General features: G+C 27.8%; 3 protein-coding genes across 4 annotated transcripts; all 3 read left to right on the top strand.

Moving 5' to 3' along the window:
• Window positions 1-605: 605 nt before the first annotated feature.
• PNPase (polyribonucleotide nucleotidyltransferase 1) lies at window positions 606-4,781 on the top strand. 2 transcript variants are annotated; one of them, XM_018452951.1, is made up of 7 exons: window positions 606-796; window positions 1,340-2,251; window positions 2,335-2,508; window positions 2,873-3,069; window positions 3,182-3,339; window positions 3,857-4,168; window positions 4,301-4,781. In XM_018452951.1, the coding sequence occupies exons 1-7, from the start codon at window positions 642-644 to the stop codon at window positions 4,697-4,699; spliced, it is 2,307 nt and encodes a 768-aa protein (XP_018308453.1). In that variant the 5' UTR covers window positions 606-641; the 3' UTR covers window positions 4,700-4,781. The 2 variants fall into 2 exon arrangements, with proteins under 2 accessions (XP_018308453.1, XP_018308454.1); XM_018452952.1 differs by having other exon boundaries at window positions 2,876-3,069.
• Window positions 4,782-5,669: 888 nt separating this feature from the next.
• On the top strand, window positions 5,670-6,141 carry LOC108725766 (cytochrome b-c1 complex subunit 9). Its single transcript, XM_018452971.1, has 2 exons — window positions 5,670-5,847; window positions 6,049-6,141. The coding sequence occupies exons 1-2, from the start codon at window positions 5,701-5,703 to the stop codon at window positions 6,085-6,087; spliced, it is 186 nt and encodes a 61-aa protein (XP_018308473.1). The 5' UTR covers window positions 5,670-5,700; the 3' UTR covers window positions 6,088-6,141.
• Window positions 6,142-9,069: 2,928 nt separating this feature from the next.
• On the top strand, window positions 9,070-15,618 carry LOC108725743 (leucine-rich repeat-containing G-protein coupled receptor 5). The gene is made up of 3 exons (XM_018452944.1): window positions 9,070-9,655; window positions 12,584-13,302; window positions 14,744-15,618. The coding sequence occupies exons 1-3, from the start codon at window positions 9,200-9,202 to the stop codon at window positions 15,561-15,563; spliced, it is 1,995 nt and encodes a 664-aa protein (XP_018308446.1). The 5' UTR covers window positions 9,070-9,199; the 3' UTR covers window positions 15,564-15,618.
• Window positions 15,619-16,365: the final 747 nt, after the last annotated feature.

Raw genomic sequence — 16,365 nt, forward strand, 5'->3', positions numbered from 1 at the left:
CTCGACTCTATCAACTCCGAGTATCTTTTATCCTTGTTCTTCACCAATTGAAGACAATTGAACAAGGATAAAAGATACTCGGAGTCGATTTTTGATGATAGAGTCGAGTTTTGGCACCCCTGGGGATCAATTCTGTATCTTGAAACGAGGTGAAAATTACAAAAGTAAGCGAAATTACTAGAATACTGATAATTTCATTGGTCAACACCTAGTAAATTTGCTCACTTTTGTAATTTTCACGTTATTTGAAGATACAGAATCGACTCTCTGGACTATATGTAAGAATAAAGAATAGACCTATGGAGCTGTAAGTGTAAAAAAACATATATTTTGAAATAATAGGTCTGTTCGCGTTGCATGCACTTTTTGCACTCAGCATCTTCGCTTTCTTTCCTTTCAACATCCAAATATATATCTATCTCATTTTAAGTTCAAAAATTTTTAGGGATTTCAAGTAACGCGAACATACCTAATGTTGGCAAACCTGATAATTATGCGGAGGAAACCACTTCAAGTAGGAAGGCGACCAATGACATTTTTCATACGTCACTATCCAAATATGGCGGCTTTACTTCAAATAGTTATAGAGATTTGAGCATGTCAGAAGTCTGTTCTCACGTGTTTGTCTTGTATTGCTGAAAATGATAGCATTTACGAATTTTAGGTTATTGAAATATTATAGATCAGTATATGTGACGTGTAAACATTTATATAATAAAAGAAATGTGTATTATATTAAGTTTAGTACCGAAAGTGGCAAGAAAGTCGGTTCCGAAACTATCACGTTTTCTGATGGGTGAGGTTAGGTTGTTACGTTCTTACACTTTATCCTGTACTTCAAATCAGTATATGAGACGTTAGACGTTTATATCAGATATTTCATGAATTCAAAACGAAATATTTGCATATATTCTGTCATAAACCTCTACATATTTAAAAGAAATTATGTTATATATAATTTATATTAAAAAAGTTACAAGAAAAAATGTAGACCATTATATAGACATTTTTATCTTTATTTTTATATTTTAGATGTTTTTTGTAAGATGTTGTGTGAGTTTTCTTTTATATCTGTAGTATTACTTTTTGATAGAAGAATTTGTTATTATTGTTACACCGATTTTTTCTTTGTAATTAAATTTTAATTTAACACTGCAAAATTTATCTAAAATTGACTGAGAAATATGATTTTTTAATTTATTATTTCTAAAGATTATTAGGAGAAATATCTTGTTTTTAGTTTGTTTTATTTGAAGTGCTTGAAAATTATGAGGAAGAATAAATTATTTAACTAATTTATATATATTGCCGATTGATTGATATATTTTTATATATCTAGCAAGCAACTCCAGTTTTCTACGGGCAAATATGCACGTTTCGCTGATGGTTGTGCAGTTGCAACTCTGGGAGACACTTCTGTCATGGTTACGGCAGTTTGCCAGCATCACTCAACTACCTCTTCGTTCCTTCCACTCGTCGTGGATTACAGACAGAAGGCAGCAGCAGCTGGTCGCATACCAACCAACTTCCTACGAAGAGAACTTGGACCAAGTGAGCATGAAATTCTTACGAGCAGGGTCATTGATCGATCCATAAGGCCATTGTTTCCAGAAGGATTCTACTTTAACACCCAGATAATGTGTAACATGTTAGCTGTTGATGGCATGAACGACCCTGATATCATTGCCATTAATAGCGCCTCCGCAGCTCTTAGCGTTTCTGATATTCCTTGGAATGGTCCTGTAGGTGCTGTTAGACTCGGAATGATTGATAATGAAATAATAGTCAATCCTACCAGACGTCAAATTCAAGACAGTATGTTAAACCTTATTGTCACTGCAGCTAAACAAAATTTAATAATTATGTTAGAAGGTTCGGCCAATGAGATATTGGAGCAATATTTAAAGAAGGCAATAAAACAGGGAGTCAAAGAATGCCAGAACATTGTAGCAGCGATAACAAAATTGCAAAAGACATGTGGTAAACCGAAGAGGGAAATTACTGAACAACAGGAAGACGATAATTTGAAGAGTTCTGTGAAAGAACTCTCGGAGGAAAAATTACAAGACATATTTTCAAATTATACGCACGATAAGATATCGAGAGATAACGCAGTAAACGATCTTAGACATAGTGTTATCAAGACATTGCAAAATGATAATGCGGATTTGGATGTTAAATTAGCAGAAAAAATCTTTGGAAAAATTGTTAAAAATGTATTCAGGACGTTGATTTTAGAGAAGGATGTCAGGTAGTTTTTCTCGTACTCCTAAATATAAGATATTTATTATCGATCTGCAAATGATGATTGAATTAAGATTTGACGATTTGTAGGTGTGATGGACGTTCACTGAGTGATCTACGCGATATATCGTGTCAAGTAGAGCTCTTTAATCCTCTTCATGGTTCGGCTGTATTTCAAAGGGGTCAAACTCAGGTCATGTGCACTGTGACTTTGGATTCTTTGGAAAGTGCACTTAAAATGGACGCCACTTCAATGTTAATTAGGTATATTAATAAAAAAAATTAAATTTTGATATCATTTTTTTTGAGCTGATTTATTTCGTTTTATGGCATTGCAATTGTATCATGATAAGACCGAGAATGTTATTATTCTAGGGAGATTTTGATTTAAAAATGTAACATAAAAAATTAGACAGTAGTATTGCAAAAAAAATTATGATTCAAGCAAAGATATAGACAAATGTCTGTAGTAAAATATTCGCTACATGCAATCGTTTATAGGTATTCACGATCTACTATTTTTTATCTCTACTTTGATTTCTTTCTGCTAAATGTTGATTATCCATTGAACTTGTTTTATTTAATTTTATTGGCATTTAATAAGTGTTTGAAATTTAATATTTTGTAGCAGTGGCGTTAAAGAAAAGAACTTCTTTCTTCATTACGAATTTCCACCTTACGCGACTAATGAAACGGGACACTCGACTCGAGTTGGTCGCCGAGAACTGGGACATGGTGCTTTGGCAGAGAAAGCCTTGCGACCGGTTCTTCCAAAGAATTATCCCTTCACTATAAGACTGACTAGTGAAGTCCTAGAATCTAATGGTGAGGCGATTGTACAGTGCCCCTGGCAATAAACCTGGTTTAATAAATGCTCTTGTAAGACTAATGCACCAATAACTTTGTAAGTTAAAGTTATGTTTTGCTCTACAAAAAGGTTCCTCTTCAATGGCTACCGTTTGCGGTGGAAGTTTGGCACTGCTCGATGCAGGTATACCAATATCTTCGGCGGCAGCTGGCGTAGCTTTTGGTCTTGTGACTAAATGTAATATTGATACACAAATTGAGGACTACAAAATATTGACTGATATATTGGTACGTATTTACACAGCTATTACACAGTTTAATTAATTTAATTAATTTGGTTACAGAATATTTGCTGCAGTGGATATTCCGTAATAACATAAAAAGTTGTCACTTTGGAGTCGATTATAAAAAAGAAACAGAAACAGAAGAAAAGAAGAAAGAATATATTTTAAAAGAACATATTTTTATTCCTACAATCAGTTATTACATCAAAATTGCAATTTAAAATTAATACTATAGGATTTCATTGATTCATAATATTCAAATTCATTTTCTGAAAAATGTTCTTTTTTGAAATCTGTCGTAACAAATGAGCGATGTAAACATGACATTATCAAAATCGCATAAAGATTACTTTAATTTTTCAAATGAGAATCTATTTTTCATTCCATATTTGGATAATTGAAATCAAGATATATTTAGAACATAGATTGTTGATTCTTTCAAAATAAATTTATCTCAATTTATATCAGGATTAGTATTTAAATCAATAATTTTGATGATTAACAAAAACCTTTGACTGCAGGGAATTGAGGATTATCTTGGAGATATGGATTTCAAAATAGCAGGCACCAAGGGAGGATACACCGCATTACAAGCTGATATAAAGATACCAGGAGTTCCGATGAAAATCATAATGGAGTGTATAAATAAAACAACGATTGCTAAATTGGAAATAATTAAGATCATGAATAAAGTGATACGAGCACCGCGACAAACTAAGAAGGACAAGATGCCAGTAGTCGATAACTTAGAAGTTCCTGTTCATCAAAGAGGAAAGTTTCTTGGGGTTGGCGGAATGAACCTTAAGAAAATATTCTTGGAAACCGGAGTGCACGTAAGATTTTTATGATCCAAAAAGTTCGTGTGGCGATGACTCGAATATCATTAAATTCATAATAAAATTATTTATTACAATTTTATTATAATTTGAGATTTATGTTAAATTTCTTATTTTTATTTTGTCCAGATATATCCGTATAACGAAAACACCTACTCAATATTTGCGCCGAACGAAGATGCTATGACGGAGGCAAAGGAAATGATAGAAGGCATATTGCAAAAGGATCGTGAGCCGATTTTGGAGTTTGGCGCTATTTATACTGCAAGAATAGTAGAAATTCGGGAAGCTGGGGTCATGGTGACGTTATACTCCAATATGATACCGGCATTATTACCTAACTCCCAGTTAGACCAACGTAAGATTCATCATCCTAGTGCTCTAGGACTTGAAGTTGATCAAGAGATACAGGTTAAATATTTCGGACGAGATCCAGTGTCTGGACAGATAAGGATATCACGGAAAGTACTACAAGCACCAACTTCGGTTGCGAAAACTTTACATCGCGATGATGTGGAAAAAACGTGAAATATATGATATATAGAATTAAAATCAATGTATTTGCAATACACATCGGCTATACATGTGTAAAAAAACGCTCTGTATATTTTCCGCCATTCTGTTAAAAAAGTGATCATTTTTATATACAGTTCTTCCTTGTTTCTATTTATCTTGTATTTTTGTACGATACTGTTAAGAATAGAAATATAAAAAAATTGCAGTTAAAACATATTCAACAATGTGTTCTATCTATCCTGCTCATGTATCGTCGATATGAATTACTCGTCGATATGAAGATTTAATGGACTTTACAAATGTAGAATGTCTAACACGATGTCTTAAATTTCTTTGTCAAGTTCATAGAAAGTATAATTGACGAAGGACGAAAATACATGGTTGATTTTTCGATTTTTAGAGATGATTTTCTCTTGAAGACAAAATCTTAAAAAAAAATGGAAGAGATTCTATTCTACATTACTCAATATTATCTTTTCATTTATAATCATAATTCTTAAATATTATGGGTAAAAACACATTAAGTGCAAAAATCGCGCAATAAGTTAAAAATAAACAGAATGATTCTTCCTTTGCTTGGGTTATCTTTTCCTAGAAGTAAAGGAAATAGATAAATTGAAAAATAACAGGATATTAGGATAAGTTAAATTTTCATGTACAGTCAGTAACATAATTCATTTCTTATGTTTTCTTTAATTTTAGATCATATTTTTTGTAGAGAAACAATTTGACAATTTTACATGAAATTTTTACATTATTTTTACATTAAAAGTTGAACAATAAAATTAATAATTAATTACATAACAAGAGAGTTTACTTCTTAAAAAAAAAACAATACTTTTCCATTTATTATGATACTATTCAAAAATATTAACATGATTTTGCCCAATTACGTGAATATATTCCTTTTTTTTTGTAAACGTAATAAATGACTTGACAATCTATATTTAAATCTACATCGTACTTCATGTAATATCTTTTTCATCAATGTAACATTTTTACAATTTCTGATCATGTTGAATACGATTGCACGTTTTCTTTATCACTACGTATTCAAGCGGAGCTCTACGTTCACACTTGGTGCCGTGATTAGCGCGATGTATTTTGAGAGGGCATATGATGACGCTTGCGAGTACATATTCGAAACTATGAATAAAGGGGTATGACTGTAACATTGTTACAGTATATATTCATATACTGTTTATATAATATTTATATATTATATAATATTTATATCTGAAATACTAAAGATATATAAATAAATACTATTCCATGACTTATTGAGTTATGTGTGTGACGATTTTTATCATGAAATGATTAAATTCATCAAAATTAATGAAATTGCTTTATGTTTATTACAGAGGCTTTGGAAAGATATAAAACATCGATATGAAAAGTAAATTATGGAGACTCGATATATACACAATGATCAATCCAAACTTTTCATTGATAATAAAGAAGCTCATTAAGGATTAATGTACACAGATATAATTTAATATATTTTATATTATTGAATTTTAAAATTTATCAAGTTGCTTATTAATATTACTATTAATTGTACACTGTATTTCATAACTGAATCAGATAATTTTAATAACAATAATTACGAAAAAACTGAAATGGTATACAAATGGTGCACATTAAACCAGAGACAAAGGCATTCAACTATTGTTAATATTTTTCTTTTAATTATAACAAATGGATATCCTTAATTACACACGCATGATTTCATCTTATAAATAATGATTAATTACGGAAAAAATCAAATAAAAGTCAATTAAAAGTATCTTAAAATAAGGGATTTAAATAAGGAATTTTTCGATTAAATATGTATTAATAATTATAAACTGTTCAATTATTTCAACACGTATTAAAATATAATAATACAGTTAAATATGGTATTGTAATAATTATGTTTAAGTATAACAATTATAATAATAAATTATTAATAAAAAGTACAATCTGTCTTGTTTATTTTATGGTTGAATGAACATTTTCTATATTTTTCTTTACTTTAACTTTTATTTTAAAGACATGCATAGAAGAAAAATGTGTTATATGATTTCAGTCTTTTTTTCACTTTCTCATCTTATATGCGTTTATGTGATATGAGCGCATCAATGTAACGAGAGAACGGTGTAAGAGGAGATCTTCGTCCGCAGAAAAAGAATTATAGGGCAGAAGAAAATATACGATAGAGAATATTTTAATTTTAAAAGAAACTGATTATGTATTTACAACTTAATTTGAAAAATTAATTAATTTTGTAGATTTTAAAGATCATAAAATATTTAAATCATATTTGTTGCACTATAATTGCAATATTTTTGTGAACATTTGTGATATGTAATCTCTCCAAATTTTAAAAAGAATTTCAAATAGAAATTTTTTACAGTTTTTGTATAGGTATTATAAATATTGCGTGCTTATACACACATACAGAAAAAGTTTCTATTTATTTGATAAATGAAATGCGTCTGTTACATATCTAAATATACTGATTTTGATATAAACTCTATGCTATTCGGAACTTCCGATGATAAAAACATGAGTAAATACTGGATTTTAAGAATGACGTAATGATATAAATAGAAGCTGCAGATTCGAAAGCGCGATATTTGCAAAGAACGTTCAGTGAGAAGCTAATAACTAAAATAATTAGACAAATATTTAGACTTATTCTTGGACAGAATCAATTTATCTTTGAAGGTATGCTATATTTCTACTATTAATTTTTAAAAGTTTATGCGCAAATTTTATTTATTTGTGAAGAAATGATTAAGAAATATTCTTTCATACATTTCGTTACTGTATTATTTATTGTATATTAAAGATATCATTTTTATTATATTTAATATTTAATAATTAAATTTGATAATAACTGAATATGAAATCAATAAAAAGACGACACTAATTTAACAATTTCTTGCTTAGGAAATACGCGTGTGTGTGTGTGTGTGTGTGTGTGTGTGTGTGTGTGTGTGTGTGTGTGTGTGTGTGTATTAGAAAATCTTTAATTTATTTCTACTTAATTGTTATTTATATTTAATATGATGATATTTTTTAACTTTTAATTCCCTTTTTTTGACAAACTGAAAAATATAAAAATTAACTTTCTATATATATATTATTATAATATAAGATAATTTTTTTCTAGTCTATTTATGCTTCTACATATATGTTTATCGGACAATTATGTTTCAATTATTTTGTTTGATATAAAGAATACTTCTCCTAATTCGAGCATTTAAAAGATCTGTTTTTAAATATATGATAAAATATCAAAGGCAAAAATTATTTGTTCCGAGAGAGTAAATATTATACAAAAATAAATAAAAAATTATCATTCGTTATTTAATTACAAATTTTTAATAATTTTAATATAAAACATAATTTCCAAGCTAATTAAAGTTAGAAGTGGTGCTAATGTATAAAAAACGTCGAACAGTATTTTTTTGCTGAAGAAAGGTTGAATTTATAAATGTTAATTCTAATTAATAAATAAGTTTTGCACTGTTCTTACAAATTATATAATGTTATGTAGTTTTCAAACTATACTGAGCATTACAATTTTACACAATATCAAGTTATTTTTTATTATTTTTACAGATGAAATTAATACTATTTGTATTAATGCTTTTATTGGCTGGAAAGCCAACTTTATTACAAGTAACAAATACAAAAACGATATCAGTATCGTCGAAACAATATGAGAATAAGTTTAATGTGAAGATCACCAGCAAAGAAGAAAAAAATTATAATGCAATAAATGAAATTCTTAACTTAGATAAAATGAATCTAAACATAATAAAAAGTGACCTCATTAAGAGTGACGCAATTCGTGAAGTCTCACTTTCACATAATTTGTTGAAAAAAATACCACATAATATTTTGGACCACGTGACATATTTATCGTACTTAAATTTGTCACATAACAATATTAACTTAAACGAGGCTAATGAAATTGTACATCCTAATCTTCGAGTATTAGATTTAAGCGATCAGAGGTCAAATGTCATCAATACCATACCGGAACTGGAAACTTTTGAAGAAACAGAAGATATATATAAACATTTGATTTTTAACAGCTCTAAGATAAGATTACCGAATTTAGAATATCTTAATTTATGTGAAAACGAAATGTCGGCATTTTCATGGAATTTCAATTTATCATTTCCAAAGTTAAAACGTTTAGATTTATGTAAAATTAACGCTAACGAATTAGACCCGAATTTTTTCTATAAAATCTCTACATCGTTACACGTTCTTCATTTGGAGAACAATTATTTTCGTAATTTCACCCTACAAAACGTAAGAGAAATTATCTCTTTATATTTGGACGGAAATATTTTTGAAACACTCTTTATAAATTCGACGACATTGCAAATATTATCATTATCTAATTGCACGAAAAATCTAAGTAAGGGATTTTTCAAAACCCCGTACTTAGAACAACTTGATTTATCCAGGAATGATTTTGGTAATCTGTTTGACGGTACCATTCATTTTGAAATGTTTCCATCACTGAAAGTGCTTTTGTTAGATTATAATCAATTACTATATGTTCCAATTCTGACTAACTTGCAATGGCTTAACGAATTATCATTGTGCTACAATATGATTAAATTCATTAAACCAAACGCCTTTAGGTATTTAACGTCTTTGACAAAATTATCATTAAAAGGAAACAAAATTGACCATCTTGAAAAGGAAAACTTTTTAGGTTTAGAGAAATTAGAATACCTGGATCTGTCGAAAAATCAATTGAGTCATTTATCAATTGATTGGGCATCGTCATTATTAAATCTTAAACATTTAAATGTAAATTCAAATCAATTTGCAAGTATTTCGGAAATAGGTATATATTCAATAAATTCATTGCAGTATTTATTTGTACGAAATAATACCCTTAATAAAATTACAACACTAGAAATAGAACCATTACCGAATTACATTACAATATACTTAGCTTAAGATGATTTATAACTTTTAACACTATGACTATTAATTGATTATTATTTTATATGTTTAGCATGCGTTTATTATTTTACATATGTATAAGTTTCTCTAATTTTTTTATGTATTTTTAATTACATAAGGCGCATAAAAATAATTTATCACGCCATAATTCTTAATTATAATTTCGATTATCTTTTTCTTATAAATATATTACAGATTTATTTCTATAATTGTTATATAATTTTGTTATATAACTAAAAGTAAAAATTATTTATTATATCTGACTGGTCTGTTTATTTAAAATAATAATTTATAGCAACGGTGTAATAAAATACGTACTAAGAAAACCTCTGCATTAAGCTGTTAGTTGATATCGCGCCTACAACTAACTGCTGAGTATGCTGCTCAATTTCTCATTAAAAACAGAACGAACTTTGGCTTGTAGAAGCTATTCTTACTACTAAAAGAACGCATACGAACGCGCTCATGGAATTTTATTTATTAAAAACTAAGTAACTCAACTAGAATTAAACATTTAGATGAAAAATATTTAGAATTCATATACAAAAGACAATAAATAAAATATAAATTAGTTACTGTTATAAAATCTTTATAAAATGTTCAATTCTTTAAACATCTTAAGCCTTATCTTATCATTAAAATGTTAAAAATTATTTATAGGGTCTGTATTTTTCAAAACTTTTTTTCTCACGAAGCTCTAGACTCTAGATGGTTCAGATTATTTATATCATTGGACGTTGATGATAATTAGTATGATAATTGTGTAAGACTAGCCGTAAGAATGTATATAATTCATGAGAAGTCATCTCCATGGCATAAGATACGTTTGAATCGCACGTACTCAGGAAAGTACAATGATAATCTTTGACCCTGCATGAAAAAGGTATGAATATTATACTAAAATATTTCACTATTAAATTCACTACTAAAAAATTTTATCTAATAAATTCACTAAATTTTATCACATTCGATTTTATCACATTTTACATTCTTTTATCTATTCCTTAAATTTTTGTACATTTAATTACAGACATTTAGAGTTCTTTTATGACATATATTTAAATTTAAATTTTAATATGTTTCTATTATACATAAAATAAAATAAATTATAATATACACTATTATATATATAATATATATATAAAATATATATAACAGAAAAGTATAGAAAAGCAGAATCTAAAAAATGAAATTCAGAGAATAAAATTATTTTAAAGAACAATACGTACATGCGAGCATGTATAGTTATTATTATATTATATAATTAAATGAATTATCATATATACACACACACACATATATTCGTCAGAGTTAAATATAACAACATATCTTTTTTTATAAATTATAAGTTTTACTTTATATAAATTGATATTATGGCTTCCAGAAAGGTATTATTAATCAAATATTGAATCCCGAAAAAGCATGGGAATTGTAAAATAGCTACTTAATATATTAAAGATAATAAAATATATCTTTCGAGTTCTACTTGTGAGTGATTTAATTCAGTGAATTTAATACAACATGAATTATTTTTTACTGATGTACGATGCATTATGTAGACGGCCCTGTTATTCGCGCGAAAACAGACCTCCAGCCCCATGAAGACCATTCTGAGTATATATAAGAAGATAACTTTGCCTGCTTGCGACAAAAGGTGTTAGACCACTTGAGTGAATTAATCTGCGAGTGAGAAATATTTAGAAAAGTTCTTTTAACAATTTATAAAAAATTGTAACCCGACATCAAAAAGGTAAGTATCAGAAATTGTTAACATTTATCAAATTATTAAAATTTAATTTTATTTATTATTATATATTTTACATAAAACTTAATAATAATTATTCTGTTCTTTTTTTTATTTTAACTTAACTTGTTACTAATTTATATTTATTATTTTTTTAAATAACTTTTTATATTTAGGCTTAAAAATTAAAAAAAATGAGTTTTATTATTATATTAATTTATTATCACTTTATTTGTCATATTTTACATAAATTTATATTATTAATCAACTAATTTTATTATTACCCTATGAAAATATATTAAATTAATATTATATAAATATATGTGTGTGTGTGTGTGTGTGTGTGTGTGTGTGTGTGTGTGTGTGTATATATTTTTTTAATTAACATAATAATATAAAAATCAAAGATGAGCAAAAACCAAGGGTGTTATAAAAAATTAAATAAAATTTATTATGTCTATCACATTAAAATTAGTGACGTATTTGCTAATTTTAATGTATTGGCTATATTAAATTTTATTTAGTTTTTATAACATCTTTTGTTTTTGCTCGTTTTTAACCTTTATTTTATATTATTATATTGCTTATTATTGTTATCAATAGGGTTGGGTAAGTTAACTTTTTTTTAAATTAAGTTAAGTTAAAGTTAACAGTCTTGAAAATTTAACTTAATTAAAATATAAGTTAATCCATAATAAAATTAATTGAATTAGAAGTTATTAAAAAAAGTAATTGAAAAATTAAAAGTTAAATTTGGTCCGAACGAACAACCAAAAAAAAAGAAAAAGTTTGACCATTTTACCATTAATGTATTTTTCCTTTTTCACAGCATACTTATTAAAGAATCACTGGTTATTTTTGTTCACAAATATAAACAATTATACAATATAAAAGACATAAAACTACTAAATTATATACTTATTATCTCCTTGCATTGTGTCTGAGGGTTGACTTCAAAAAAATCCAATTAAAAGTTAATAGTTACCGATAAAATGTAACTAAATTAAGTTAAAATTAATTAACTTTTTAACTTTTTAACTTAACTTTTACCTTTTTAACGTAGCACTGCCAATCCTGGTTATCAATAATAATTATCCATATTTATTTTGTATTTTTTACTCTTCATTTTTTTACTATCGTATTAATTTATCTATTTGTGTTTTCTTTTTTAGATGACGCTAAGCTACAAATTCACGATTTTTTTCATTTTCACCATTGTGTACCTAGCAAAGACTGAACATAACAAAAAGATTCCTCCTTGGGATTTCAAGCTTAATTTCCCGTCTAATTATCCTTGGGAAGTGACAGACGTTGCGACAAATTTTTCAACATCCACATACAAACCTATTACTTCCACTATCTCAACATCCCCCCAAAATTGCCCTCCTCATAGTCATGTCTTCAGTTTCTCTAATGTCGGTCTTCAAAAAATCGGTCGAGACTTTATTAACAGCAATGATGTTGTTAGCCTTAGCCTCGATAACAATAACATAAATGATATCTCCCCGTTCGCCTTCCGCAAGATGAAGAACTTGAAATATTTGGATCTTTCTGGGAATAATATTCCAAAAGAAAAGCTATTGTTGTTACCAAGAAGCGCCACTCTGCAAATGTTGATTATCGACAACAATCGAGATTCTCATAATCCCGTTACAGAGGCCCTGAAGGAATATGAAGTTTTTCAGAACTTGAAACATCTGCACCTAAGCAACAGTCAATTATGGAATTTTCAAATTCATTTTTATATAGCAACACCTATCTTGACTCATTTACATCTGAACAATAACGGCATCAATTCTAGTGATGCCGTTTTCGATAATATTCCGGCAACGTTGACTCATCTTTATCTAAACAAAAATATTATCGATCGAGTCAAACAAGGCAAATTGAGGTACTAATATTTATTAAATTGTTTCCTTATTTAATTAATATATTTCCTTGCTTATCAAAGAATCTAAAAAATTGAATTTTAAATAGACAGCAATTGATATTTCTGTTATTTCTACCATTTATATTATTGTCATTATTAGTATCTATTATTAATCTATTATATCGTTGCAATTATTAATTTTAAATTGTTATTTTTCTCTGACGAAAATTTTTCTTGGAATTATTTATATAATTTTTCAAAATTTTTATATAATTTTTCTACCTTTTAGAAAATTTCTCAGGTTTTTTAATATGTAGACTTCCTCAACATTTCCAAAAAGTGTTCCAACTTATATTATTAAAAATATTACGTTGATATATTAAATATTACATTAATTTAATACTTGTGGTATTATAAATTGGAATACTTTTCAGAAATGTTGAAAAAGTTTACATTTTTTCTAGAATTTTTTATACATATAAAAGATTATTTTGTATATATCTAAGATTTCTTATTCTATAATTTCTGAAGAAAACTGAAATTTCAAGAAGTATAAGAAGTATATATAAGTATAAATAAGTATTATAATATTTTATAAAATATACATATTACGATATTATATTTGTAATACTATCCAGATAGTCAAGCGTGATGTAGCGTGTTGTGCAAACTAATGCATTGCATGAGTTGTTATATATTTGCTGTACATTTGCTAACATCACAATAGGACATATTATAAATATAACAACATGACTGCTTATATATGTAATCAGTTGTCGAAATTTCTAAAGTAAACTGTCAGCAATGGTGGTACATTATGTTGTCGGCAACATGACAGCAACATGTTAGCAACGAATAATTAATCGTTTCGTTTTGAGCTCATTGCTAACAAAATGCTGACAATATGACAACACTATAGTTGTTGTCGAGGATATTCATGCTGATATATTGCCATCAATCTTGCAATCGCAAGAATTTGAAATCCATTGAGTTTAACGCAACAGACATAATGCTGTCTCACCTTGTCCTAAATTTGTCGAAATTGGTTGCTGCAACATGTTCAGCAAATACACTGCATTGGCTATCTGGGTACACAGAAAAAATGTTACGGTAGTTACAATCAGAAATAATGATAATTTTCGCCCATCAATATATTTGGTTGTAATAACCGTAAGATGGATATATCTTAACAGTCATAACCGTTAAGATATGCTAATCTTACGGTTATCACAATCGTACTATAGTTCTTATAACAAAAAATGTATTGATGGGTGACTTTTAGTGGTAATCGTAGCCATTTTTTCCGTGATAAGTATTATTTTCACCAGAGTTGTCATTGCTATTGCTATTAATTTATTATTATTATTGTTATTAATTATCATTAATTATCAATATAATTATTGCTGTTATTATTGATGATGTTATTTATTTCTTCTTTTTTAATCGTGGCTATTAATTTTAGGCATCTGCAAGAACTCAGTATGGACGACAACGTCATTACTCAAGTGTGTTTTGAGGAATGCGAAGATAAATCCATATCCTTGAAAAGTGCTGTCGAAATGCAGTATCTGTCTTTAGCCAGGAATCTGATCTCAGAGATATCATCCGATGCTTTTAGTGACACGAGTCGCCTGCTAAAGCTAGATCTATCAGGCAACAAGATCTCTGATATAACCAAAGGCACGTTCAATAAAACTATGATGATAAGTAATCTTTCTTTGGCTGATAACATCCTTGTTACTGTACCGGATGTCTGCTCGATCTTGTTCCTGAGGAATCTGGATCTGTCTGGAAATCGCATCAGCGCAGTTCTCTCTGGCACTTTCTGCGTTAATTTGAGGACTCTTGAGTATTTACATCTGTCAAACAATGTTATAACCACTATTGAAACCCAAGCTTTCCGCATTCTCCAAAGTTTGAAGTATCTGGACCTTTCCGGGAATCGTCTCAAGCAACTTCCGGCACATTGGGTATATTCGTGGTACATCCGAGAGTTGCATCTTGAACGAAATAACTTCACCGAGTTGGACAGCATATCGTTGATTAACATTAAGGAGCTAAGAAATATTTATCTTGATGAAAATCCCATGCCAGTATTGACGGTACGATCTCTCCAATTACTTCCAGAACATTTAAGAATACATTTAAAAAATATGCATGTTGAATATAAATGCACACAGTGCACATGCGAGAATGAAGACGATGAGGATGATAAGAATGACGATTATGAGAATAAGAATGATAATGGAAACGATGATAATGATATTAACTCTTCGGATTAAAAAATGTCTTGAAATTTTTAATTATACCTTTTAAATATATCTCGTTCTTAAAAAGATTTTATACGCCAAATGAAATAGACTATCTTGATTAAAGTATACAATTATGGTAAACTTTTCTTATAGTAACTTAAGTTCAATTGTTTTATTTAAAGAAAATGTTTCAAACAAATTTTATATTATTATATGAATATATACATAAAAAATAAATGAAAACAAAAATTCAATATCTCAGTTTACATTAAATAAAAAGTAAATAATAAAATTGTTTACTACTTAGAAAAATATACTTTAAAATACTTTTTATTTTTATTAAAAATATTGGTTTTTTTTAATAGTTTTAAAATATTCCAAACAAAACTTGCTAAATAATAAAATAGTATACTTCAGTTTTAATTTAGCTAATAAATATCTCTGGTGAAATCACCTTTTATTATGTAACACATTTAGCAAGTACTTACATAATATTATAAAAAATTTTGTCTTTTATCATAGATAATTTACCATATAAATAATTAAATTTTAATTTCGTGATACTTACAATTAGTTTTACAAATAGAAATCAAATAATAATCATTATCGCTTTGTAGTGCTTTATATGCTTAATGAATTACGTACTTAAAGCAAAGTACATTATTCGAACTTATCATATTGTCATTGTACTTTGCTAATATTTTATTATACGCTTGATCATTTTATGCATCATTGTGTATTGCTATAATAGAAGATAATTATATAATAAATGCGTGCATAATTATATATTCTTTGCTTGTATGATTTCTAAAATAAAGATATTTTATAATGA

Source organism: Mycetomoellerius zeteki, unplaced genomic scaffold (genome assembly GCF_001594055.1).
Source record: "Mycetomoellerius zeteki isolate Tzet28-1 unplaced genomic scaffold, Tzet1.0 scaffold36, whole genome shotgun sequence".
NCBI classification, from domain to species: domain Eukaryota; kingdom Metazoa; phylum Arthropoda; class Insecta; order Hymenoptera; family Formicidae; genus Mycetomoellerius; species Mycetomoellerius zeteki.

Coding starts and splice junctions, on each gene's coding strand:
- PNPase (XM_018452951.1), top strand. CDS start 642: ATGATAGCATTTACGAATTTTAGGTTATTGAAATATTATAGATCAGTA. Junction 3,070..3,181: donor TGAAGTCCTAGAATCTAATG/GTGAGGCGATTG, acceptor CTCTACAAAAAG/GTTCCTCTTCAATGGCTACC. Junction 4,169..4,300: donor TCTTGGAAACCGGAGTGCAC/GTAAGATTTTTA, acceptor TATTTTGTCCAG/ATATATCCGTATAACGAAAA.
- LOC108725766 (XM_018452971.1), top strand. CDS start 5,701: ATGTTGAATACGATTGCACGTTTTCTTTATCACTACGTATTCAAGCGG. Junction 5,848..6,048: donor TCGAAACTATGAATAAAGGG/GTATGACTGTAA, acceptor TGTTTATTACAG/AGGCTTTGGAAAGATATAAA.
- LOC108725743 (XM_018452944.1), top strand. CDS start 9,200: ATGTTTCCATCACTGAAAGTGCTTTTGTTAGATTATAATCAATTACTA. Junction 9,656..12,583: donor ATTACATTACAATATACTTA/GCTTAAGATGAT, acceptor TTTCTTTTTTAG/ATGACGCTAAGCTACAAATT. Junction 13,303..14,743: donor GTCAAACAAGGCAAATTGAG/GTACTAATATTT, acceptor TATTAATTTTAG/GCATCTGCAAGAACTCAGTA.